The sequence below is a fragment of the Zootoca vivipara genome, chromosome 2 (assembly GCF_965207765.1).
Source record: "Zootoca vivipara chromosome 2, rZooViv2.hap1.1, whole genome shotgun sequence".
Lineage (NCBI taxonomy): Eukaryota > Metazoa > Chordata > Lepidosauria > Squamata > Lacertidae > Zootoca > Zootoca vivipara.
In genome coordinates, this window is record NC_142584.1 from 65,399,835 (window position 1) to 65,426,766 (window position 26,932).

At 44.5% G+C, this 26,932-nt stretch overlaps 2 protein-coding genes across 7 annotated transcripts in view; one reads left to right on the forward strand and one right to left on the reverse strand.

Annotated features, from left to right (window-relative positions):
- Positions 1–9,801, reverse strand: part of RNF44 (ring finger protein 44) — a 67,162-nt gene extending 57,361 nt beyond the window's left edge. The window contains exon 1 of one of the 4 annotated variants that reach the window (XM_060271604.2): positions 9,372–9,801. The gene's annotated coding sequence lies outside the window, so the exon portion shown is untranslated. Of the gene's footprint in view, positions 1–8,359; positions 9,047–9,172; positions 9,301–9,371 lie in introns of those variants that run through there. The other 3 variants (XM_060271606.2, XM_060271605.2, XM_060271607.2) reach the window with 3 other exon arrangements.
- A 9,131-nt stretch (positions 9,802–18,932) lies between these two features.
- Positions 18,933–26,932, forward strand: part of CDHR2 (cadherin related family member 2) — a 29,017-nt gene continuing 21,017 nt past the window's right edge. The window contains exons 1-4 of one of the 3 annotated variants that reach the window (XM_035105813.3): positions 18,933–19,042; positions 22,344–22,408; positions 23,312–23,380; positions 24,524–24,663. In XM_035105813.3, the coding sequence (XP_034961704.3) occupies positions 18,933–19,042; positions 22,344–22,408; positions 23,312–23,380; positions 24,524–24,663 (384 nt within the window). Of the gene's footprint in view, positions 19,043–21,108; positions 21,211–22,343; positions 22,409–23,311; positions 23,381–24,523; positions 24,664–26,932 lie in introns of those variants that run through there. The other 2 variants (XM_035105815.3, XM_035105814.3) reach the window with 2 other exon arrangements.

A 26,932-nucleotide genomic window follows, 5' to 3' on the forward strand; every position in this document is an offset into this window, starting at 1 on the left:
GAAATTGTATGTTGTATGTGATATGAAAGTGCTAGGTAGGTGGAAGGAGAGAGAGAGAGAATGTGTTTGAAATTGCATTTTGTATGTGATGTGAAGGTGCTAGGTAGGTAGAAGGAGAGAGAGAGAGAATGTGTTTGAAATTACATTTTGTATGTGATGTGAAGGTGCTAGGTAGGTAGAAGGAGAGAGAGAGAGAATGTGTCTGAAATTGTATGTTGTATGTGATGCGAAGGTGCTAGGTAGGTAGGAGAGAAAGAGAATGTGTTTGTAAGTAACCTTGAAAATGCTTGCTCAATACTTTGAAAATATTTTGAAACTTGAAAATGTTCACTTCATGAGGTGTGCAAATGTTTGTTATTGAGAGAGGCTCAAAAGGGGAGTCTTTCTTCAAGTGACTAGAGGAATATTGACTAAAGGAAAATTGAACAGCTATTCCTATAAAGGTGATTTGTTTGTCAAAAGTAGAGCTTCCTTAGCCAGGAATTGTCTATCTGAGTCTAGTTTTAACTTCAATTGTGTTGGGCTCCTGATATAACCTCTTAAGGAAAAACTCATCTGCTAAAGGGTTCTGTATAAAGTTGGTATTTTAATTCAAATCTTGTGGATCCTGTATCTTAGAGGGTTAGACTAAATGACCACAGGGTCCCTTCTAACTCCCATTTTAGAGCTATGTGAAAGGCAATGTGTCTGATGTGGTGATGGGTTGAAATTCAGCCCAGCTCTGCTTTCTGGCAAGGAAAGATTATTGGTTTTCAGAGTTAGAACAAGAGTGTCTTTTTTAAGGAGTGATTATATGAGTTTTACCATTTTGTCTATTAAGGTTTAAAGTTTAAGCACATATAAAAGTCTTGACCATTTCCCCTTGTAAATAAATGGCAGAATATATCTTATGAATTGTGACCCTGTAGCCATTTTCCCATATATGAGGGGGCAGGGAATTTTAGTCTGCCCATGGCTGAAGTTATTTAAAACAAACAAACATTTGCAATTTATGAATTCTGACTGGTCATTTACCCGTACATAAGGGGGCGGGTCATTGTTCCGCTAATGACTAGAGGGAAAGCACACTAATAATAATAATCCACATTTGTGAAATATTTTGAATAAAAGTCTGCACCCCAAAAACCCTGTAGATAAAGGGGGCAAATCTAGATTTCTTTTGCCTGGGGTATGAGATGTTTATATAGTACAGTAAACATGGCTAATTAGTGCCATGACTTCATTAAGGAGTTTAATTTGACCAAACTTTTCTTGCAGCTTTCTGGTGAAAATATTGCGTTGTCTGGATATTGAAGTTTTATATATTTAAAGTTTAAGATTTATAAGCCTGCTTCCTAAGCAGCAAGGAACAGGAAATAAGAGGTCAGAAATATCTCAGGACACAAAGGCTAAAGAAATGGATTTAAACTTACCAAAGAATTTAATTTGACCACTTTTGTTGCTGGTTTGGTGGAAGTGTAAATTGCTGGGTTTCTGGGTAAAATCTAACCTATTCACCCTTCCCTTCCTCTATTCAAATGGTGACTTAGCCAACAGCTGCAACACTTTCAATTGGTACAATGGATTTCTAAATCATGAACTCTGTACATGCACAGAGACTATGTCAGCTTGAAGAGAAAGAGAGGAGAAAAAGAAGGTTGTAACTTAAGAGGTGTCAAGGTTATACTCTGCACATGAAATATTATTCAAATTTCTTAATGTAAAGCGCCCTTCACACTTGGAAATTCATAGAAAATAGCTGTCTTCTCTTCATACTACCCTGATGGTCAGATCCACCCAGTTGACAGACAGACTATGCAAACTAAGGCTCTGTTATAAGAATTTTAAGGTCACATATATAATAATTGTTCATAAAACATGTACATGAATGTACAGGCACATGTCTGAAGCAGCACAGGAAGACAGGCCTGACTGACACCATTTTGACTCTCTGAGCAGGTGTTCCTCTGCAAGGAAGAAGGGGGTGGGGGGAACCTTCTCATTGTCTCAGGTAATCCCTGGCATCCTGATACCCGAGTGCCAGACAAAAGGGTGTGATTAACTTGGCTGGGAAACAGGGAAATGTAAATATCTCTTGTTGATTGGGTTTTGGGGGCAGGGGGCAGGGTCCAGACTGCTCAGATTACTGCTACCAGACCTCCCCTTTCATGATGTACCTATGATGAATCTAGGGAGGGCGGTCTTGGGCTACACCCCTTCTGTGACGTATGGGTCCTTTTCCTAGCTTCCATTTATTAAATCAGTTTTCCATTATTTTCCCATTCACCTTCAAATCTTTAAGGTTACAGTCCAATATTAACATGTGTGGTCTTTATAATGTCTTCGTATTAATTGATAGTAACTTTTTCCTTTTAATCTGATATCTTTGTGTCCAGTCCATCTGAAAAAAATGTTGTTTGAGTGGTAATCTAAATATCATTTTGTTTTATTTATGCAATTTTTTTGCATTTCTACCTTTTCTTCCTGTACATACGAATGTAGCATCTAAGTCATTCTTTCCTGTAAATAATAATAGTAATAATAGTCCCTTTCAAACAGGATACGCGAACCTCAAAGAGAATTCAGAACCACATAAGGAAAATGTTAATAACTTATCAATTGTGTCCTAATTAACAACATTTTTGTCCTTTGTTTCCTCCACAGCCAAACTAGGTGAAGTAAACTAAACAGACTGAGTAGACAATAACAGCAGTAATTAAATATAAATGATAATAATAATATTTAAATGAATAAAATGCTTAACTATGATGAATTACAAGGATATTTTCTCTCTTCGACCTCAAGACTCTGTGCCCTAGGATTTAAAAGCAGCCAGAATTGTCTCAAGCTCACTTGATGACCTCAAGACATACAACTGATATATAATTTACGTTGTGTGATATTCAACAAAAACATTGAACTACTGTACGTCTGACAGTATGTTATTTACACAAAAGGGGGGACGCCCCCTCCACACTTGTAAATTAATAGAAAATTGCTATCTTCTGGTCACTGGGCAAATGCTTCGTCAGTAAATGCTTCCTTGAGATGTACTAATCTCACATTTACCTCTACCATATACTGGTATTAATCCTGGTGTATTTTGCCTCTTGTTTTCTTCCACAGCAAAAAAAAAAAAAAAAGAGAGGAGATACAAACAGTAATCCCTTTTATTCTTTTAGTCTTTCTTCCCTTACAGGCATTCTTCCCCCCTGCTATATAAAGTTGACTTCCCTCTGTTTTGGGCTTTGATGCTTCTTTTTAGGTTGCAAATAATCTGCTTTCATTTATTTATTTATTTTTCCATTATGTCTATGAAATTAACCTAAGTACTTCCAAATACAGTATTGTTTTGTAACTGCATTCTGTCAGGTAGCACCTTTAAGTTATCTTCATAAAGTTCTCTTTTAGCAAAAGAACCAAACAAACTTAGCAGGTAATAACAGTAGTAACTATATAGAAAGGCGATGAATAAAATACTTAAATGCATTAAGATTTTATTGTTTACAGCTTCCCAAGAAGACTCTGGCCACAACAATCACATTCCAAAAGGATATGGACTGACAAAAAGGGGGGGGGAGATGAATTGTAAGGACATTTTCTGTCCCTTTCTAACCTCAAGCAAATGTGCCAAATGGCTAAAGATGTGTGAAAAAGGCAAGAACTGCCTCAAAACCACAGATTTCCTCAAATACATCCAACTGGGGTGGAATTAATAATTGTATGTTGTGTATATTATGTGTTATTATGTAGAATTGCTGAACTATGTCTGATAGTGTGTTATTTCCATGGGGGGAGGGGGGATCACAGTTTTTGTGTAATTGTTTTTATGTTTACCATACTTTTGCTTTTACCCCATTGGAGGGTTCTCATGCATTTTTATACTTTCCAGTAGATCAGGCTATTGTTAAGACCAATTTATTAAGTTAGACCAACTTATCACCACATATTCTTGTCCCACCTGGCACTCTGCAGTGTGCCAACCTTCTCTACACATCTTTTTTAATTGTTTTAACTCATTTGACCAAAAAAAGAGGCTTCAGAATCCATGAAGTCTGGAGACTGGATTTCAGTTAAAGTGTACCAGAAGCAGCCACTTTGACCACCTTGGGAGGGACCATCTCAAGTTCTCCTCACCTCACCCACTGCTCTAAAATAGGGGAGAAGAACTCTTGGCTGCATCACACTAGGTGTAAGAAAACAGTACCGGACCTGAATCGGGACCAAGATCGGGCCCAACAGACCGGACCAGACCAGGATCTCCTCTAAACCGCTTTGGACATCTGGACCTCGGAGATAGTTCCAGACCCCAACACCATCAAATTGCGCCTAAGACGTGAATAGTTCCTGCCGTCTATCTTCAGCCTTCATGCCGTCGCTTCAGCCTTCCTGCAGTCGCTTCAGCCTTCGCTTCGCTCCTGCTTCCTACCGTCGCTTCAGCCGCTCACTCGTCGCTTTGTTTTGACAGTTCCTGCTTTGACAGCTGTCAGCCGCTCACTCATCGCTTCGTTTGACAACTCATGCTTTGACAGCTGTCAGTTGTTTGTCGCTCCACGTTGAACTGAACATGGGTCCCATCCTTTACCTCCTTACCCTGTTCTTCTGCTCTCAACCTGCCTTGGTCCTGTCGGACCAATGCTCCAGACTGCAAGCTGACTGCCACTTCCTCGACTACCACACTGTAGACCTAGGGGGCGACCACAACCCTGACCGAATGGGGGATTTCAACTTCTGTCACCCGGGTTCCCAAACCTTACTACGTCACTCGCTGGTGCCTAAAATCACTGGGACTCAGTACTGGGAACTCTCTATATGCCAACCTTTCCATGGAACAACAATACTACCATATGGACTGTGCTAATGGATCGTACCTCCTCTATGGACAAGGTGAGGCCCTTCGCCACCCAAATTGGACAGAAATAGAGCAGGGAGGGGCTGTGCATGTTTATACTGACAAGCAACACCAAACGGAAAACCTAATGTTTGGGTTCCAGTGCCTCCTCTTGACCCCAAAACTTTCAAAGCCCCAACTACAAGGGATTTGTTTGAGGCGATTTTGCTGCCTGTGGAATCCTGGACACACAGAGGGCTGGAAAGGGGGAAGAGTACCTTGAGGGTTGGTACCACCCCATAGGCCCTTCACCCACCTCTCCAGTATGGGACCACACCGGACCACAGCGCTGCGGGGAGATTGCAAAGGACATAACCCTCTTAAACTCCTAACCCCCACACCCTACCAGTACAGCCCCATGCCAGCTCGGAGCAGATCCAACTTTTCTTGAACCTGATTTGCTTTATCACTCGCGACTTACCGGCGGGAAGGAAAAGGAATAAGGGAAAATCAAAATCCCTCCCCAAACTCTCTGACGTGGCTGCCAATAGGGAAACATGGGGCAGGGCACTATTCCCTGTGTATGGAGCTAGCTCCAACCATGTAGACATCTTAAACTTACAGGCGTACTTTTAAAATTCATGCAGAAGGCAGAACAGAACAGAACCGAATTGCTACGGACTCTTTATTGTCCAGTGAGGGCGGGACTTGTGCCCTGATCAACTCTGAGTGCTGCACGTATGTCACAGACCAGACTCTACATATTCCGGGATACTTGAACAATATCCATAAGTTGGCTGGACAACTGGAAGCTATTCAACATGAAGGACTTTCGGACTTTGACATATGGGGCTGCCCCCCCCCCCAACCTAGGATGGTTATTTAAAGGAATTGTTTTAGTTTATGTGTACCTGTGTTTTGTTGTGCCATGCATTGTATTAACCCTTGTTGTTCCCTGTTCCGCTTCTTCCCTGACACAAACCCCTCAAATCTCTTTCCCTAAAGAACTTATTCTCAGCACCGTACCCTCTTCCCAGAATATGTTCAGATGCGACACTTGAGGAAGGAGAATACCAGATCACAGAGCTTTGGCACCCAGGACCCCAGGGAAGGGCAGGAAGGAGCGGAGAAAAGATTCGTTGTTCTTTCAGAACTGGGTCACGAATCTATCTCCGAATGGGGGACTGTTAGGGAATTTTATAGGGGGGGGGCACCCAAACGAGGCTTCATTTGGGAATCAAGATTGGCACTAATGCCCTCAAGGGGACCCCATTTGATCCTACAACACCACTCTAGTATCGCACCAACACGAACCCCTCAAGATCAAGCCCTGAGTAATAAAGGCTCCCTTTCCTACCCTTTCTCTGTTGCCTGAGACTCTATGTAACCATATTTCTTTATGAATGAATACAGTGTATCTTTATTTCTAAATGAAACCTCCTTTTTGCGACTCTGGCCAAGGGCTCTCAGGGATGCAGGGAACAGCCATAATCCCTTAAGCAAGAGGTCAGGTAGCCAGGGTGGTGCTCCTCTGCATATCCATAATCCATTCAGGTACCATCTCCTGCCATTCCCAACCCTCCGAAGCCAGAGGCAATACACACAACTGGACCCATTGTTTCCCCCCACCAGGTACTCAAGGATCCCTTCCCAGATACTTACTGGTACTTGCTTAACAATGTCCTGGGACATCCTTATGCTAATCCTGCTTACCTCCTGTTTACCTGTATGCTAATGCCCCTTGCACCTTCCCCTTTTCTGACCTTTTACCCTGTCACAAGTGATGTATGTATGATGCTTTCGATGTGCATTATGGGATGGTGGTGGGAAGTTTTAAAAGTTCTTGCAGCCCTGTTCACAGTGTTCAGTCTGGCATTGAACCTGCTGCGCAGTAATAAACCTTGCTGTTTGCTCCGGATCATGGCTGGACTCCTTCCTTTTATACTCCGCAACGACCACAGGCCCTTGCCTGATGAGCTGGGTGGCTGAGCATTCTCGCACCCAGAATTTTGCCCTAACAGTTTGTTAGTCTTTATGATGTCTCGGGAGTGTCTGTTCATTTTGCTGCAATGGATTAACCCAGCTACTCCTCTGCAAATTCTCGTAAAATATGGCAAGGCCTCACTGCTGCCAAATGATGCCACAACCGAGCAACAGAGAAATATTGAACAAACCACTTTACTGTCACGAGGGGAATTTCAGCCAGTATGCCTTTGGCTTTTCCGCAGCATGCTCAACTTTCTATCTAGTACAGGGACGGGGAACCTGCAGCCCTCCAGATGTTGCTGGACTACAGTTTCCTGCCCATTGGTACCTGGTGGCTGGACTGGTGGGAGCTGTAGTCCAACAACATCTGGAGAGGCACAGATTAGCCACCCAATTCTAGGATGCCCAGTCCTCCACTAGTAACTTGCCACTAGTCTTCATGTGTCATATCAAAACTTACACAGTTCTACTATTCCCATTTTTATCTCTTCCATATTTTCTCAAAGCCTGACACAGGTCACCATATTTTTTTGGGAGGGGGGGCAAAGTACAAATTGGAAGTGGGTAAGCACAAGGGGGGGATCCTCTTTCCAAAATCACAGCAATGATACCGGCTTTGTAATTGCAGCATATGATTCTGTGCCATCCAACTCCTTGGTGATTTATTTGTTGGGGGGGACTGCAATTACTAGTCACATTCTGCTCCCTTTTTTGCATGTACAGTTTACTTTTTAAAAACACACACACAGATAGAGAGCAGTGCTATACATACTCGAAAAATAATAACAGCATTAAATGAGAGATTTGGGTACAGCCTCCTGATTATGCACCTAAGCTGTTCTGTACCATTTTCCTGTTACCTTGGCTTCAATATAGGAGTGTAGAGTTGAGATACTTATTTAAGGATAGGACTTTGCCAAAGCCATTAGTGCTGCTTTCACTGGGAGAAATAGAGGGTTAAAGAGCCCAGCACCTGGTATACTAGTGAATCAGTGAGCAAGGCCAATGTTGCTGGCCCTTCAGCCCTTGCTCAGCTGAAAATACACCCTCCCCCCCATTAAAAAAGGTGCCAAATAGGAATCTATAAAATACAACAGCAAACACCTTGAACTACAAATCCCATCATGCAAGTTACAGCTCTCGCTCTTTGCCAGAAGAGTAGAATATGAGGTTCTGTTAACTTGTGCCTTCATGTTAAGAAGAAAATCTACATCTATATGATGCAGTACAGAAGGCAGGCAAAAGCATTCGCACCTCTGCCAGTATCCAAGAGGAAAAGGGGATGGGGAGGCAGAGCTAAACATTTATCAAACTCCAGAAGAGACTTCATTGCATCAGTTCATTAGTGTTAACATAGACAAAGGTACCAAATGCACACAGCACTGGCCTCGTAAGTCACTGTAACAGCGTATAAATAAATGAAAGATGTGTCTGTAGGGGAGTCCTTCCCTGCGGTGTTTTACAATCTACACACACACGGTGCTGGTGTACAAAAACTTTACTGGCACCGATCCCACCCACCCCCGCCCGACCCCAGTAGTCACGCCAAGAGTTCACACTTACTGCAAAGCCTTCTAAGTGATCCCAATGAGATTTGCAGCCCAGAGCCAAGCAATGCATTGCGTTAAATCGGTAAAGTGGGTGGTGGTGGGAATTTCACAGTGGCGGTCCATGCCACGCCCAACACAACAGGCCCCTTGAGTGCGCTTGACATTACTGGGTCGCCCAACACCAAGTCCAGGCGCGACTAATCGCCCCTCCTCCGTCGCCCAAATGGCCAAGGCAGGTCCCCGCCGCCACTCCAGGCCCAGCGCAACTCCAGGCGGTCCCTACGCCCTCCCTAAACACAACAGCCCTTCCGCTAGGCAGCCACGACATTCCCGCTGCTCCCCCGGCCTAGACGCTGCACAAGCAACAGCCTCTCCTGCAGCCAGGGGATCTGCAAAGGACATCTCCAGGGATCTTAAGTAATCGGCCAATGCATGCGTTCGGAGGGGGTGGAGGTGGAGAGGGAAGACGACGACACAGCCCCATAATTCTCTCGCTGTATGTCCCAATCCGTAACCCCAGAACAAAGGAGCCTGCTGCCGCTCGGGCTCCCTAGCAGCCTACGCTGCACTATACTCAAGCGCCAGAGGCAAGCCGCCCCGGGAATGGGGGAACGCCCTCCTCTCTTCGTCCCCCAACAAGCCCCCGCGGAAAGGAACTGCTCCCTACATCACCCCTGCAAGCGGGACCCGCCCTTCAGGCCCCGATCGCCGGGGTAAGAGCGCCCGCGGCTCCCGATCCGTTTCTGCCTACGGCTCGGCTCGCCCGCTTCCACACCCCCGGTTCCAAGGAGAGAAAGAGAGAGAGCGTTCACACACACGCACACACCGGCTCCGTCCATTCCGCCTTTCCCCGGTGCAAGCGGCTCCTGCAGTTACCTCCGCTTCCTCCCGCAGCCTCCGCCTCCCAGCTGCCTCATCCCCGGCCAGCCGCCTGCCTCTCCCGGCGAGGATTGCGAAAGAAGCCCGCGAATCACCGCCGGCCTTGCAGGTGCAGAGCGCCCGCCCCGCTTGACCGCCCCGCTTACCTGACGGCACCCGAACCTCCTCTCCCCCGCCGCCAACTCAGCCACCTCGCATAGCCGGGCGCTGGGAGCCCCGCGGGCTCAGTCCTCCTCCTCGGAGGTCCCGGCTCGGGCCCGTTCTCTTGGATCCGCCTCCTGCTCGCCACCGCGCGCCTCGGCTTCCCAGCCCCTTCCCCCCAGACAGCTCCCCCGATGGAACCGGCCGCTGTGCTCAGCTCGTCGAAGAGGAGGAGGAGGAGGAGAAGCGGCAGCGAGGGCAGCAGCAGCAGCAGCAGCCTCCCCCTCCAGAGGAAGTGGGCTCGTCCGCAGCGGTCTCCATCTGCACCTACGGGCAAGGGAGAGAGAGAAGCTCGGGTAGAAGACCGTATTGCTCCTAAAAGCCTCGGCCCCTCCGGAGGGCTTCCGACGGCTGCGCCCGTAATGCGTCAAAAGCACGCGCCCCTCGATCTGCGGGAGTGGAGGGACTGCTCGCTGGGTACCGGTAACCGGCGGGAATGCTATGGAACTCGCCGGAAAAGGAGAGGGCCGGCAGTGGAGAGCAGAAGTCTCGAAAGCGCCGGCGGGCGGGAGAGAGCGCCTTTCAAGGCCGCTTAGCTCTGCTCTCTCGCGGGCAGGCTCGTGCAATTGCTCTCGGAGAAAGGCGCCTGAGAAAGGCGCCGCAGCCCTCGCCTCTCCGTTTAGGGTTGTTCTAGGACGGACTGTCCCGCCTAGGCGTTTAAGAGGAGCTCAAACGCAGCCATTTAAAACACAGCACCGCCTGCTTGCTGGTGCGCCAGGTATTAAAGGCTCAAAAAAGCCGGGGGCGCGGGGGTGGAGAGAAGTATTTTGAAAAGTTGGCTGCCCTGCCCTCAACGGGGCAGAATTCAAGCGGTTCCTCCTGGCTAATGGTGGAAATCCTTTGAGGGGAACGCATCCCCCCGCCCATCCCCTGCAGCTGCCCACGCCCACCCGCCCAATTCCAGGCCTTTGGGACATGGTGACTTCAGCTGTGGGGTGACCCCCCCTTTCCACATTAGAACCTCCAAATAAGCGAATGGAATAAGATTCCTTTCTCTTCAGTACATATGTGATGTGTGAATGCGCATGCACAACATTCCCTTTTGTCTGTTTTTGAAAGGAGTTGCCCAGTAAGGATTTCACCCCATTAGTCTTTGGTTTTAGGCCCTATGAGTCTTGGCTCTTTGGCTCTGAGCATTTTTATATAATAATAATAATAATAATAATAATAATAATAATAATAATAATAATAATAATAATATATTATTTATACCCTGCCCACTCTCCAACAGAAGAATAAAATAATCGATTAAAGATTAAAAGCCTCCCTAGAATCATAGAGTTGGAAGAGACCACAAGGGCCATCCAGTCCAACCCCCTGCCAAGCAGGAAACACCATCAAAGCATTCCTGACATATGCCTGTCAAGCCTCTGCTTAAAGACCCCCAAAGAAGGAGACTCCACCACACTCCTTGGTAGCAAATTCCACTGCCGAACAGCTCTTACAGTCAGGAAGTTCTTCCTAATGTTTAGGTGGAATCTTCTTGTAGTTTGAATCCATTGCTCCGTGTCCGCTTCTCTGGAGCAGCAGAAAACAACCTTTCTCCCTCCTCTATATCACATCCTTTTATATATTTGAACAAGGCTATCGTATCACCCCTTAACCTTCTCTTCTCCAGGCTAAACATACCCAGTTCCCTAAGCCGTTCCTCATAAGGCATCGTTTACAGGCCTTTGACCATTTTGGTTGCCCTCTTCTGGACACGTTCCAGCTTGTCAGTATCCTTCTTGAACTGTGGTGCCCAGAACTGAACACAGTACTCCAGGTGAGGTCTGACCAGAGCAGAATACAGTGGTACTATTACTGTAAACAGGGCTGCCTTCAGATGTCTTCTAAAAATCTGGCAGCTGTTTTTCTCTATGACATCTGATGGGGAGGTGTTCCACAATGTGATTAAGTGGCCTGCTACTAGCATGAGGTAGAGGTTTGTCCCCCTCAGGGCAGTGGTGGTGGGGGCAACTATGTATGCAAGTATCTCATGATGAAACCCTGATTGCATGTCCTTGTGGCTGTCTCTAGCCTATATTTAAACATTTCAGCTGCATGTTTGGGCCACCTTTGTCGAGGGAGATTGTCATAGGATCTTAGAATTGTAGAGTTGGAAGAGATCACATCTAGCCCAACTCCCTGCAACGCAGGAATATTTTGCTCAAAGTGGGGCTTGAACACACAACCCTGAGATTAAGAGTCCCATTCTCTACTGGCACAACTATCCCGGAGTGTTAAAAAGTCATATGAATAAATTTATACAACAATATAGAGAGCTTGTTTACTGTGGGGTTATTAATATTAATATTATATATTCCCCTTATGAGTTAGAAGCCATGTGCTTTCTGACGTGGATAAAGATACAACTGATGCCTCAAAGAAGCCACTCTGAGCGGTTTGCCCAATACAGTACAGTGAGCTGCCCAGCGCACATGCTATCCACTGCCACCATGTGCCCATGAGGGGACATTGCAGCACAGTTTTCCAAGCAGAGGTTGCTTTGATCAGGGGTGAGCCTACTAGGAAGATCAGAACAAGATGAGATCAGAGGCTCTAATTCAGTGTTTCTCAACCTTTTTTGGGCCAAGGCAAGGCACACTTGTTCCATGAAAAAAATCACGAGGCACACCACCATTAAAAAAGTTAAAAAATTTAACTCTGTGCCGCCCTATATTGACTATATAATTATGACTGTAAGAAACACTTGCCAATTGCTGTGTTGGTTGCAATCTCCTGTAATAAGGCTTCACAAGCCGCTGATTTCTCTGCCAGCACAATCCTTTGCTCAGCAAGTTTCAGGTTGAGCTCATCCAACCAGCTTCTTTAAGTTTTTCTAAAACCACCCTCCCGTGGTGGTGGCTGTTGAGAGCTGCGCTCGCCCCGCGTCGTGACCCGGCCGGCTTCCTTTTTTTTTTTTTTTTTTAGATTGCAAAAGTGCCGTGCATTTTTTTTTTTAACATACTTTTTATTAATTTTACAAAATACAAAAAAACAAAAAAAACGGTACATACTTAAACCCCTTTTCCACCTCCTTCCTACCCACCCACATGGGTCCTCCCCTGCCACAGAAGTATCCCATGTTTGTGAACAGTCAGAAATGGTCCATTTTATGCTTGGATTTCTGTCCTCCTCCCCCTCCCCTGACCCCAAAGCCCCCCCCTGCCACCAGGGAGCTCCAGCAAACCAGGGCAGTACGCAGGAGGACATCCATCCAACCATCTATTGTTATACCAAAAAAAGAGAAAAATAGAAATAGGAAAAAAAGGGGAAAAAGAAAGGGCGAAGAAAAAAAAGAAAAAGAAAAAAACAATACAAAACAGAAAAATTTTTCTTGCATTCATAGTTGAAAAACCATATTTTATGGGCTTCCCCTCCCCCCCTTCCCCGGTTTTCATCCCTTTTTTATCATCTGCAACAGTTTCTTACTTTATAAAAATACACCTTTGTATCTTATACAACTTATAAATCAATTGTTAACATTTTCATCTAATATTCAAATCACTGAAAATTCAAACTCCCATTTTCTCTTCCCGTGCCTAATTTTTTTTTTCTCCCTCTATAAGCCTCCATATTTTCACATTTTCCAAAGTCCATTCACTTTTAAAACTATAACTATTCTCAATTTAACCTTACATCCCCGATTACCGGCTCCACCCCCCCAATCCAGCAAATTCCAAAATCAGCAGACCAGTTATAAACCTGTTAATCCATCCTTATAATCACAACATCACTTTCCCTTCACCCCACCCCCTGTTTACAGTCTCTTGCCATCCAGGTCACCATACAGGACCCCTGAATTTCTTCTCTTCTCTGCATATTTTTTCCTTCTTCCCTGTGGGCGTTCTGGAGTTCCAATAATACCAATCGTGCCCCCCTCAAAGGCAGGGCACTCCATCCAACTTTTTGTAGAGTAGAGTCATCATTTTTTTCATGGTGTGTTTCATTTTGTGTTGAATCATCACAGTCCTCATCTTCATCTTTTCCTTCCCCATCATTGTCATTCTCACATTGCTCTTTTTCGGTGTCAAAAGCTTCATCTCCTAGAAAATCATATTCCGCCATCACCTCCTGAAATTTCTGCTGTAACTCCTGTCGTCGTGTCTCCTCTTGACATAACTCTATTCTTGTTTCCCACATTAAGGTCAAAACAGACCGCTGGAACTCAGGGGAACACTTTTTTGTTGACATATTTCAGTCCTGCCAAGGTCAAAACTTATCACGTGGGGTGGAATATGATCACAGTTTATTTTCTCGACTCCATTTTAACAAGCTGGCTGCATTCTTCAAGTCTTGTTAACAATAAAGTTCGAACTCACATTTCACAAGCACTTAAGCCAAAAAAGAAATTCCACAAAGTCCAGAAATACAAAGTGAAGTAAAAATTGACTTATAAATCCTGATCAACTCACTGGATTGGACCCGGCCGGCTTCCTTTCCGGCGGGTCAGTGTAGAGTATTGGCGGCCACCAGGCACGTGACAATGCAAATCGCCCTTCTCGTCGTCGCACATCGCGGCACACCAGCCAGCGTCTCGCGGCACACTAGTGTGCCGCGGAACAGCGGTTGAGAAACGCTGCACTAATTGGTCAAGGTGTGAATAGCTGGACCAATGTGGTCTGTCATATCAGATATCTTGTGTCACAGTAGAGTTGCACCAAGTAAAAACAATACAGGCTACTTCCGGAAAGTTACATTGAGTTAAACAGTTACAAATACCTAAAGAGTTACATTCCTAAACAGTGCTACTTTAATTAATGTGGAAGCAAGCCCCAGTTAAATAAATGGGATTTACTTTTGAGAATACATTTATTTAATAACAACTTTAAAGATTTCTTACCTACCCTTCAGCATAGCTGCCAAGTTTTCCCTTTTCTAGCGGTGAAGCCTATTCAGCATAAGGGAATTTCCCTTTAAAAAAGGGAGAACTTGGCAGCTATGCCTTCAGCATAAGATCAAAGGGTTTGTTACTACCATATCACCTTAAAATACAATGAAACAGTTCAAAGCAAACCAAATAATGTACACCAGGCAACAGCAGTGGCCCCACAAAATTCACAAACATCTTAACTATCCAAGACACACCTGCTGTTCGTTTCTGTCATTCCTTTATTGCTGAAAGACAATTTGATGCAATTGCAGAGAGGCATGCCAAATCAAACATTAGGCATGAATTGATTGATCCCGAGTGATTTTAATACTGATTTTATTGTTATTTTACTCTTTCTGTAAATTGCTTTGGGAATTGTTTGACTGAAAGCTTGTATCTAAATGTAACAAAGGTATGTATGTATGCATGGGCAGGCATTTCAAATCAGACACCAGGGAAGAGCTACATGGGTAAGTGGCAGAGCTTTGCATGCAGGTGATCTTGGGTTCATTTCCTGACATCTCCAATTAAAGTGACTTTAGGTGACAGACTGAGAAAGACCTCTGCTGGAGATCATGATTACTGCTGCTTAGTAAATTGTGGAGTCCAAAAGTTCAGAGCAGCTTCAACATGTACAGGGGATACTTGTCCTTTTAGATAGGAGTGAAAATACTCTGCAAGTATTCCGGCAGAAATCCCGGCAAGTATGAAAATGACCACATGGCAGGAGTTCAGCAGGAAACTCTTGAGGTTCCAGTGTGGAGAATTTCTTGTGACCACGGCAGATTTCCCTTTGCAATTGAGAACATAAAGCATAGCTGTATCACAGTCAAGATATAACAATGCTGATGTACATAACAGCATGAAACGTATCTCTGCCACACACATACACATGCATAAACGTTGGTGGCAAAACAGGGGTGATACAGACACGGTGCTGGTTTCCTTACCACTAACCCCTTATGCTCAGCTCTGCTCGTCCTAAAGTTGTTGCTGCCTCAGGCTGCGCACAAGAGATAGGAGGAGGAGGAAAAAGGGGAATGTGTATAGGATGTACATGCCCTGTTTAGTTTTGATAAGGAAAGGAATGTAGAGGAGGCTGCTCGCAAAAACTGATGTCCACAGATACATAATGGCTTTAAGGAGGGTGGGGAATAGTTACTGAAACAAGCAAAGTGGTATTTTTTGCTTTAAAAGTACTGTAATCCAAAGGTGCAGCAGCACAAAGCCTCCAAATGTCTCCCATATCTATCGGATTGCAGTTTTGCCTCTGGCATATTTGAGTATCCTCTGGAAGCTCCAGCTTTCACTTGCCCATTTTCCTATATCAGACCACTGAATCAGTCACTGACCCTTCTGTCCAGCCAGCAGATCCCGTGCTGAATTTCTAGGTGACAGTGCAACCCAAGCAAAAGTACATCATCCCTTATTGAGTTGAGGATTATTCCTAGGTAAGCATGCATTGGACTGCAACCTTAGAATAGGTGCATTTGGCTTTGCTGAAGAAGAAGAAACTGAAAACTGTCAATAAGGTGCTTAATGTCCATAAATGACTTTGTCACCTTAGTTCAGGGATGGGGAGCCCCTGGTCCTGCAGATGTTGTTAGGATGTACTCCATCATCCCACACCACTGGTTATGCTCACAGGGCTGCTACCACTCAAAGTAGGATGTCACAAAATTCCACCATGTGGCTTCTACAACTTCTCCACCCAAAAAGGAGACCTCCATGATACAAGTAATGCCCAGGGTCAGCCAGAAATAGAAGACTGAAGGTCATCAGGCTAAAGTCAGTACCTTCTCACTTTTCAGGTGTACACTGAGAGAACTAGAGGCAGCAGTAAGGTGAGTGTGGGGGTTCAGAACAAAATCAGACGCTGTAAGTTTTGGCACATGAAATGTCTCTGGGTCAGTACCCAGGAATTACTATGATGAGCTGACTTTCTAAGTCAGGCACCCCCAAACCTGGCCCTCCAGTTGTTTTGGGACTACAATTCCCATCATCCCTGACAACTGGTCCTGTTAGCTAGGGATGATGGGAGTTGTAGTCCCAAAACATCTGGAGAGCCGAGTTTGGGGGTGCCTGTTCTAAGTTAAAAAAACACTGCATTCTCCAGAACTAGAAATTATATTTCTGAAGACATACAAAAATTCTAAAGTGAGGTAGAAGTAATTGAAACATACATTTGTTGCTTTCTGAGGCATTTGTTTTTAAGGTAATGAAACAACAACAGTTTATGGTATTATTTATTGTTTAGTTAAAATCAGTGTTTCTCAACCAGTGTGCCTCCAGATGTTTTGGGACTACAACTCCCATCATTCCTGACCACTGGTCTTGCTAGCTAGGGATGATGGGAGTTGTAGTCCCAAAACATCTGGAGGCACACTGGTTGAGAAACACTGGTTAAGATCAATCAGGTTTTGTTTTTGTAAGAAATCATTCTATCTTGCATTCCTCTTTTTGTTACTATATTTCATGCCTGGAATTTTAGTACAGTACAATTTTTAAAACTAGTAACATTGTTAAAATCTAAATTTGACTTGACTGGTCTGGTCTGGTTTTTTTGTTGTTTTTTTAAGTAAGTAATATGCTGGGATCCTGCAGACTGAGAACTGGGAATGCTCTCTGCACCTAGAAAGCAGGAAGCTGTGAGAGGCCAAAGGCCCCCTTGCACCAGCAGTGAGCCTCATGGCTTGTCTCTTTGCCCTCCCCCCCCCTACTGCCAAGGATGCCCCTGCTGTGTCCTTGCTGGTCACAGCAACAGGAGTGACAGTACATTCCCTAGCCCAAATAACACATCATCAGGCTGACACGATTTCCTTCACTTCCTCCACCCTAACCCATCTTCTGCTTGAATGGAGATCGCACAATCCCCATTTGTTCCTGTAAGTAGGTCATGGGGGAGGCTGCAGCCACTCTCTCCCGCCTATGAACACACAGATGCAGGGACCCTGTCTGGTGAATCCTCTTGCTTGTCAGTTTCTTTCAGGCTGAAGTCAAAGGCATAGATCAGCAGCACCAGGAAATGGGGTCCATCTGCCCTGCCAGAGCGCAGGCATCCCTGGCCCTATGCAGGGCTCCCAAATGCAAAGCCCGAGTGTGGAAGGGGCCATGAGGCAGGATCAAGCTCAGGAGCCTGGGGTAAGATGGTAGCTTCCTCCCCTGCCTGTCCCATGGGTAGAGCTGTCGTCTTGATCTGCCTTGAACAGCTCAACAGCAGGTAGAAATCCAGCTGTTTCGCTACACGCAAAAGCAATCATCAGGGAAGCTGGGGCTGTTGAATTTCTGCCTGCTAGGCAGCTATGGAAAGGGAGAGGAGCCCAACCAGGAAATCGAACCCAACCAAGATGGTAATCCTAGCACTGGTGACAGCAGCACTCACATCCTTCAGAAGTACCACAGGTGTGCGTTTAAAAGAGCATACTGCGCCTGCAACTTTTTCTTACATGCATGGGAAGGTCTTATGTGTTGAAGGGGAGAGGAAGGGGCTGAAAGGTGGGCTGGTGACTTGGGGAAAGAGGGGTCTCTCCAGGAAGTCCCGCCTCATAGGTTGGTGCTTTCATAGGTCACCTATAAATGCAAGGTTGCTGGGATGCCGTATGGTAAAAAGTGGTGTTCAGAAGCAGCTCACCTCTCTCTGGTCCACCCCACGCTTGGCCCTTCATTTCTGCAGCGCAATAGATTAATACATCTCCCTCAAGTGATTCTCTACCCCTCCCCCCCTTGACCTCTCTATGTCTACTCTGCGGTGTGGCCTGCATGTCACACAGCAGCCAACGAAACAGATACTCCAACCGCTAATGAGTCATCATCATGCATAGGCAGCAGCTGGGCCATATAAAGTAGTCTGGACCAGAACCTCATACAGAAGGTAGAGTGGCAAGAATGGAAAAGCAGGCTTGTGTTTGTTTATTAATTTAAGGCAGTGGTGGGGAATAAGGTGCCCTCTAGAGGTTATTGGATGCCAACTCCCAGCAGCACCAGGCAGCATGGCTAATCGGACCAGAATTACAAGAACTGTAGTCCCAACAGCACCCCGAGGGCCAAAGATGTCCTCACCCTAATTTTATGTATTTATAAACCATTTTCCAGGCAGATCTCACAAAGTAAGTTTGTAAAAGGTTATTGCAAGTACTGAGAGACAATTTGTTTGTTTAGAATAATCTGTAGGCACTTCTTCTCCACTCCCCTTAGCAGTGGTGTCCAAAGTTTTTTTCAAAGAGGGCCAGATTTGATGAAGTGAGGGGCCGTGGGGACAGACCAAAGGACCGACCGAAGTTGTTAACCTCTTTTTAGGAATGAAGTTCTTGAGCTGCTTTTAGGATTGAAGTTATTGAGTATTTGGGGAGATTTTACCCTAGGAAATAAACTGCCACAGGGGCTGGATTAGGCCCCCGAAACGGACTTTGGACATGCCTGCCTTAGAGCAAGGTGTTGGGAATGAGACCCCTCAGGGTGACAAGCTGTCAGTCATGTTGGGTGTGGCCTGTGGCTGGGATATTTCCTTTCTAGAACACCCAGGAAGAACGACAGCATGGACACCTTGGGGGGAGGGGGTGGACTGACAGCCAAGCCTCAAGCAAGATAGATGACTTGTGACGTTGAGATACTGGAAAGTTGGGCTGAACGCCTGATCCACTAATTTCAGTTAATGATTGATCAGCTAATTTGCAGCAGGAGCCAAAGTCTGAGTGAAGTACTTAGATCTCTGTCGCCTGCAACAGAGTTGAGCCACTTTCTCATGGTCCTTCAGGAAACAAGGTAAGGGGAGGGGGCTGTTACGTGTATCATTGGTTGCCCATCAGTGCTGTGGCCAGGGGAATTACAATGACATTAGGGAATTCTGCAGCACCATGGGAAAACATCCCTGGTCCACTGGAGAATGAGTGCTCTGCATAGATCAGCAGGTGCCAGGCCCTAAGAGCAGTTGTGGGGCCTGGGAAAGCCTTCTGCGTTAACAGGATGGGGTAACATTGAAAGCCAGAACTGAGGGTGAAAGGGCTGGATCATGGATTCCTGCAGGCACCAGAGTAGACTGAAGGGCTGTTCATATAGGCCACCCTAGAATGGTGGCAAACAATATATGGCTGCCTAAGCCTATATTTTGTAATGGCATCTTCTGTTTAAAGCAGATTCACAAACTGTCAGTTTCCATCAGTTGTGCTGAATCAGGGCTTTCTATGGCCTTTCAAACTGTGTGTGTCGGTATTGTTGTTTGTTACTAGGTTATGCATTTTTGTGTTTTTATATTGTAAACTGCCCTGTAATCCTTGGATGAAGAGCAGTATAGAAATTTAATAAATAATAACAAGAAGAAGAACTTGCGGCTGAGCAGGCTGAGCAGGCAGGGAAGACTGAGGGGTTTTCTTCTTCTTTTGGTGGCATGATGGAGCCATGTAGCACCTTGGAAAGCTCTATCTGAGCTCCTTGGGTGACATCTATGTGCCATACATTTATTCAACTTTAGCAACTTTAGTCTGGTCACAACCTGTGGTGGTTATTGTGTGAGTACTCCTTCATGGGGTCACGAAGAGTCGGACACGACTAAACGACTAAACAACAACACTCCTTCAAAAATCCAAATGTACCACCACGCCCAAAAAGTTTGGCATCAGTACCCTACCATGTGTGTACATTGAGGTTTTCTTAGTCCACTTGCATAATTTTTTAATACTTTGGATCCTTGGGGTCTTTAAACTTAAAGAACATAATTTCTTAAGCACATTTTATATGCCAGCACAGCAGCTTGTAGCATTATGAATGCTGGAATTATTATTATTATTATTATTATTATTATTATTATTATTATTATATTTTGTGAGGATTATTTCGATGAACTTGAGCTAAACATTGAACTGAAGTGACCCAGGTGGGTTCATTTTTGTAAAGGGATGAACTGGAACAAGTTCCTTTTTTTGACAAGGCGAACTTGAAGTAGAACTAGTTACTTTTTAAAACAGACATTCCAAGCACTGCCCAAAACGTTCTGGGAGATGGTGAGACCAGTGTGTGTCTCCATAAATTATTGTGCACAAAGCATTTTGTTGACATGTGGTGCATATTTGGGAAGTTTTGGAAAGATGAGGTAGATTTACAGGGGTGCGTAGAAATTCCACTCTCTAGCAAGTTCAGCATATCTCCCACTGCACAGTCAGTAAAGGAACTAGATTCCCGCAAGGCTCACAGGATGATAGCCCCATCCCTGTGGAGGAAGGATGTAATGCTTGACAGTCAAAGGGCCATCCATATAAAGTTATGAATACAGTTCCTGTAACAGGTTCATGGTAGGTCAGAGTCCAAGCCTAGCTGGGAAAGAAAAATAGTCCCTTTATCTGGCCCTTAATCCAAAGAGCTTGTAGGTGGGGTGGGGCCTTGTAGGTGAGGCAATGTTGTGGCTCAAAGTATGGTCTAAAATGGGGAACCTGTGGCCATATATATATTGTTGGATTACAATTCCCATCATCCCTGACCATGGGCCATGCTCGCTGGGGCTGGTTTAAGGGAAGAGATGATAGATAGACTGATAGACAGATTAATTATGTCAAAGTTAATGGGTCTCTATAGTCCCATTATTCTTAATAGAGATATAGTCCCATCTGCACTATACATTTAAAGCAGCATTGTAACACTTTAAATAGTTATGGCTTCTCCCAATTCCCAGAATGTTTAACAATCAATCCCTCTTCTTCACAGGGAACTCTGGGGATTGAAGCTCTGTGAGGGAAATAGGGGTCTCCTAACAACACTCCGTACCCTTAAGGAACTACACTTCCCAGGGTTCTTTGAGGGAAGCCATGACTGTTTAAAAGCGGTACGGTACTGCTTTAAATATCTAGTGCAGATGGGGTCATAAGGAGATGCGCAGCTCACAGTGTTCCCAGTCACTGAGTAAGAAATACCTTAACTTCCAGCTTCCACTGTTTGGTCCAGTGAGTACAAAGCCATTTAAGCATTCTATTAACATTTCATTGTATCAAATATAGTCGTTGAATATTGCACCGACACATTATGCTTCACCACACCCCCGGGGTCTCTGTACTTAGTCCAGCAATACATGGACCCACTCCTCAGCTTGCATGACGCACAACATCCATCATCAGTTTGGCTTGGTTATGCCATGTGATTTGATAAGAGGAGAAACTGAGTTCCTGGGATAAGCATAGACCTCCTCACTTGTTTATGAGTTACTAAGATAACAAGAGATAGCAGGTTTCTGTTGCCACTTCCTGGATATGTTGAACTTACTCGATCAATGCCACCTGCAGAACCAAGTCATTTATGGCACCCAAGAGGCCTAAATAAGCATATAAAATGTTGTCAGTGAGGAAGTCCAGAGTATGAACAGTATTCTATTGGTATCTGTCCTCCCAGGCATGTTTTCCTCCCTGATGAGTGTTTGCAGTATGCACAGCACCATGTTTTCCAAGGGAAACCAAGCTCAACAGGCTTGTGGGGTCATGCAGGCCACTAGGAACTGCTTGTGCATAGTTCAATTAAGAAACTCACTGCCACAAGAGGTAGTGATGACCACCAACTTGGATGGCTAATAATAATAATAATAATAATTTATTATTGGCCAAGTACATTTTCCAACATACTTGGAATTTGTTTCAGCTACATTGCAGTGTAAACATACACACACTGTTCCACTCACAATACAAATAAGCAAAGAAACCCACCCATAATTGACCTCCCCTTCAGCTGCACATCTACAAATTTAACAATTTAATGGCACAAGGGAAAAAACTGTTCCTGTGCCTGGCCGATTTTGTAAATGAGAGTCAGACAAATTCATGCAGTGTAAGAACATCAGTGGTTACTAGCCATGATGGCTATGTTCTACCTCAACTCACAGAGGGTGACTTTCTGAAGACCAGTTGCTGGGAATCACAGGTGAGGAGAGCACCATTGCTTTCAGACTTCCCGCAGGCATCTGGTGAACCACTGTTGGGCTAGATGGACCTTTGGCCTGATCCAAGAAGGCTCCTCTTATGTTCAGTGATGGGAAGAAATAAAGCATATCGTTACCAACAATTGATCCTTCCATACACTGTGTTTACAGGTCTGTTTGCCCTAGCAGGATGCTTTGGCTATCATGGGCGATACTCTCCATGTTTCTGGCAGTAGGTAAGATTTTCCACGATGAAGGTTATCCATTTGCTACAAAGGCTCCCCTGCTCTCTTTGTGGAAACAGTGTGGTCTTGTGCCTAGTCATCAGGCCTCCCACCTTGGTGGTGGGTGGGATGACTGCCTCAGAAGGCTAGGGCTGCAATCTTCAATGCTGCAGCTTAATGCCAGTAGCATTTGCATACAAATTCATAGGACTGGGTTGTAGAGGTCTAGAACGGCACCTGTTTTGTCTACTGCTCCTTAGTACAGTATTTGGGGGCATAGCTGCCAAGTCTCCCATTTTCCCTGGGAAATCCCCGTTTTTCCAGCTGTTCCTAGCTGAAAAAATGGATTTTTTTTGTTTTTTTCCGGTTTATTCTGGCATGGCAGCCATTTTGGAACTGGGCGGAGCATGCTCAGAAGCGACTTTTGATGCTGCTCTGCCCAGTTCCAAAATGGCTGCAGTGGGACTTCTGGCGCGACGGCCATTTTGGAACTGGGCAAAGCAGCATCAAAAGTCACTTCTGAGCATGCTCCGCCCAGTTCCAAAATGGCGGCAGCGCTACTTCCGGTCTACTATTTCCGGCCCGGTCCCTTATTTCTCTGACAGCAACTTGGCAGGTATGTTTGGGGGTGGAGATTCAGCTGGATGGTACATTTTCCTAAGTCTTACTAGTGAGGATTGGAGCATCGCTACATGGGCTTCCTCTATTAAAGGAAATCTTTCCTGACACTGAGTTCATTGGAAACCCAAACTGTTAGTTTTTATGTAGTGTGGGGAAAGTAAACAACAACAACAACAATGGCAGGAGATACTCCACAGAGATAGGGATGGGAACAAGGAAAGACTCAGAAGACTGCAGAGGCTGTCTTTGGCTCCATTAAAAATGTTAATGCCCAGCCAACTGTTTTCCTTACAGCATCAGGGAACACAGCACCATACTTCAACATGAGCAGAACCTTCTTCTTGCCAGAGGACACACGTATAGGTGAGTAAAGGGAAGAATGCTCACCTGGAATTCAGGAAGGGAAATGATACACTTGTGAGAATGGTGGAAAGAGAAGTCCTTGGGTTTCCCTTTGTCTTACCTGCTCCTTGGCTCGGATGGGAAGATGAGGGATGGATCCATGGATCCTTTTTATTGGGGAAGTAATCAGGTTTGGTGCTTGGAAGTAGTCTGGGGTCTACTATTGTTACTAGAGGCACACGGGGCCTCCATGGCACACAGTTGGTAACCTAGCTGTACCCATATGTGGATATAGATAACCTAGCATCAGCAATCTATGCTCTGCTGAGCTCCCACTTGGATTGCAGCAATGTGTTATATGTACCCTTAGAAATAAAATAAAAAAATTCCTTCAGTAGCACCTTAAAGACCAACTAAGTTTTTATTTTGGTATGAGCTTTCGTGTGCATGCACACTTCTTAGAAATGGTCTGGAAAGCCCAGCTAGTACAGAACTTGGTAGTGAGGTTGCTAGCGTATCCTGACTCAGAGGTGCTGATTTCAACTAATAAAAGCATTACATGGTTTGGGACATAAGTACCTGAAGGACCACTTCTTCCCATATGAAGGAAGCTTTAAGATCCTCTATGGAGGGTCTAGGTGCTTGCTGTCTTCTCTTTGCTGGTAGTTTAACAAGGTTCATTGGGGTAATTATCCTCTGAATGGGGATCCTGTGATTATTTGGTCTTCTGTCTAAAGTGGGACTTCTTGGTGTCTGCTTCGTGATGCTGATCGCACGAAGCCAGATGGGCGGGGTATGAATGAATGAACGAACGAACAAACAAACAAACAAACAAACAAACAAACAATATTACCCATGGGATTGTCTGTTTTTGTTTCAATTGCAAATTTTCTAGAGGTGTATTGCATTAGATGACCCAAAATTTTAATAATTGCAAATTAACAAATGATTCAAATATCCAGGCCAAGGGATAGGAAGGGAAGAGGGATGAAGGAAGCTAGAAAACATTCTCTTACTGGTTCTCCTTTGAAAGGTGTGTCCCTACAGGGATGATGGGTCAGAGAAAAGAAGTTGTTGTTCTAATGATGTCATTCCGACCTGGGTGGTCTAGCTAAATCCTCCTGCCTATCTCTCTCTACTTCTGGTACTCCTTTCTCATTGCAGGAGCCTTTGTTTTAAGGCTGGTGGCTGTGGATGATGAAGGGGATGTTTTGACCTATAGCATAAGCGGCAGCTACGCCCACTACTTCAATCTTGACAGTAGATCAGGCAATGTGACGTTGAAGCAAAGAGTGAATTATGAGGTAAGAATGGCCAAGCAAATGAAGGAACTCAACAGGGAGAGACAGAGCAGGCAGGGAAAGCCAGTGAATTTCCCCCACATCTGAACATTTTGCAAAGGAGCTCTTATAAAGGTTGCATAGGTGTCAACTGATTGTTGTTAACTGGAAGAAGGGCATGAACATATATCACTGGTTCTGGCCTGACTGAACTGGATGCTGAATTTGTTTCCAAGCACAATTCAGAGTGCTGACTTTGACCCTTAAAGCTTTATATGGCTAAGGAGGACCACTATATCTAAAACACCACCTTTCCCCATATTGACTCTGTCTTGACTGTGTTTCAACACCAGCCAAATACTTATTTTTTTCCTGGGCATTTGGGCAGCACCAATGCTATGATATAGTATTGTTAAATTTGTTTTTTATTATTTTGATATGATTTTAATCATTTATTTATTTATTTATTACGTTTGTTGGAAATTGGGAACTCTTTTAGCGGGAAGTGATGCACCAGTTTCATAAACCTTAACCTTCCTGTAGACCATTGAAACCATTTGTTGTACAACTGCTGCTTGTTTTTCCTACTACTTGTATGTCCCAGCAGTTTCCCCTCCCTTCCTGTACGAATGCTATGACACTTTCTGTAACCTCCCAGCAGGTCTGATTGGGTGGAAAAAGAGATACAGTGGTCCCTCAACTTATGAATTTAATGCGTTCCAAACGCACATTCGTAAATCGAAAAAAATCGGAAGTCGAATCCCATAGGAATGCATTGGTGAAAAAAATCCATAAGTCGAATAAATCCTATCTAAACATTCGTAAGTCGAAAAAATCCTATTTGCGCCACATCCAAAATGGCGGAGGGAGCTCCATTCGTAACTGAGACTTTAGTATGACCATACCCAGAGTATAAGGCAAGGCCTCTTCAGCTGCTTCACCAGGAGGTCAAGGAAAGCACCTGTATCATCCATGGAACTAAATTGCCTTAAACATTGTCTGCTGAAGATGTTCACCAAGCTAATATTCAAAAAAAGAGATGGGAAAGAAGGTTAGGGTAGCAGGAAGACTGGTGCTAGCAGAAACCTTTTTGAGGAATGCTGATATTGTGTCAAGAGGATGTGGAATAAATGGACCTATGCAGTACATTTACACTGATATTTCCAAAACCAAAAAGAGCAGCCATGTTTCCTGAATGCAAGCCATTTTTTTTGTAAGAGCAGACCTACAAGAACAAAAGCTTGTATTGTACTTTGAGTCCAGGCAGTTGTTGCTCTGGTATAAGCAATGCATATATAACTAATTATTATTATCTTTTAAATATTCTGATTTTGGTACTTCCTTGCAGACAGGACTCTGCAGGAATTTTGTGGATGTCACCCATTTTGCTTTTACTCACTACCACCAGGGCTCAAATCTACACGTTAAATTAAATATTTGCTGTAATCTAAAATGTAACCAAGGTGAGATATTCTCAAAAACACTTGGCCCATGAGCTTACCAGCTATATCTCAAAATAGAAGCTACCTTCTGTCCTACAAATGACAATATGGTTTTATCTTGGTTTTAGATTTTCAGGGATATACTTGCTGTATAAGAAATACGACCTGGCATATAAGACGCAGGAATATACAGTATTTATTTAACCCCTGAGAATCAACTGAATATTGTCGAAATACAGTGATTTTAATATCTGTTTAAGGAATTTTCACATACGACTTTAAAAATCTTCTCTTTTCCCCTGACTTTTCCCCATGGTTTAACATTATCCATTTTGTAATAGAATATTCAGGCACACTAGCCAAAACCCATATATTATACAGTGGTACCTCGGTTTAAGAACAGCCCTGTTTATGAACTAGTTGGTATACGAACTCCGCAAAACCGGAAGTAGTGTTCTGGTTAGCAAACTTTGCCTCAGTTTACGAACAGAAGCCGAACGGTGGAAGGGCACCAGCAGCGGGAGGCCTCATTAGGAAAAGCGCGCCTCGGTTTAAGAATGGCTTTGGTTTAAGAACAGACTTCTGGAACGGATTAAGTATGTAAACCAAGGTATCACTGTATGTGTGTTTGTGTGATTATTTGTGTATTAGGGGTGTGTGTCAGATTTGGATGAATTATGAATCAACCATGGAGTAAAATGAGGCACCTCAGAAGGGATTTTGGTCTTGCATGGGCAAAGTGGAATCTGTACAAGGTTGCACAAGAGTCAAAGCAGAGACCCCTGAAGTGCTCTGTGATGCCTTGGTGATTCAGCTGATCAGTGAAACTATGTCTCTAAGTTTACCATTAG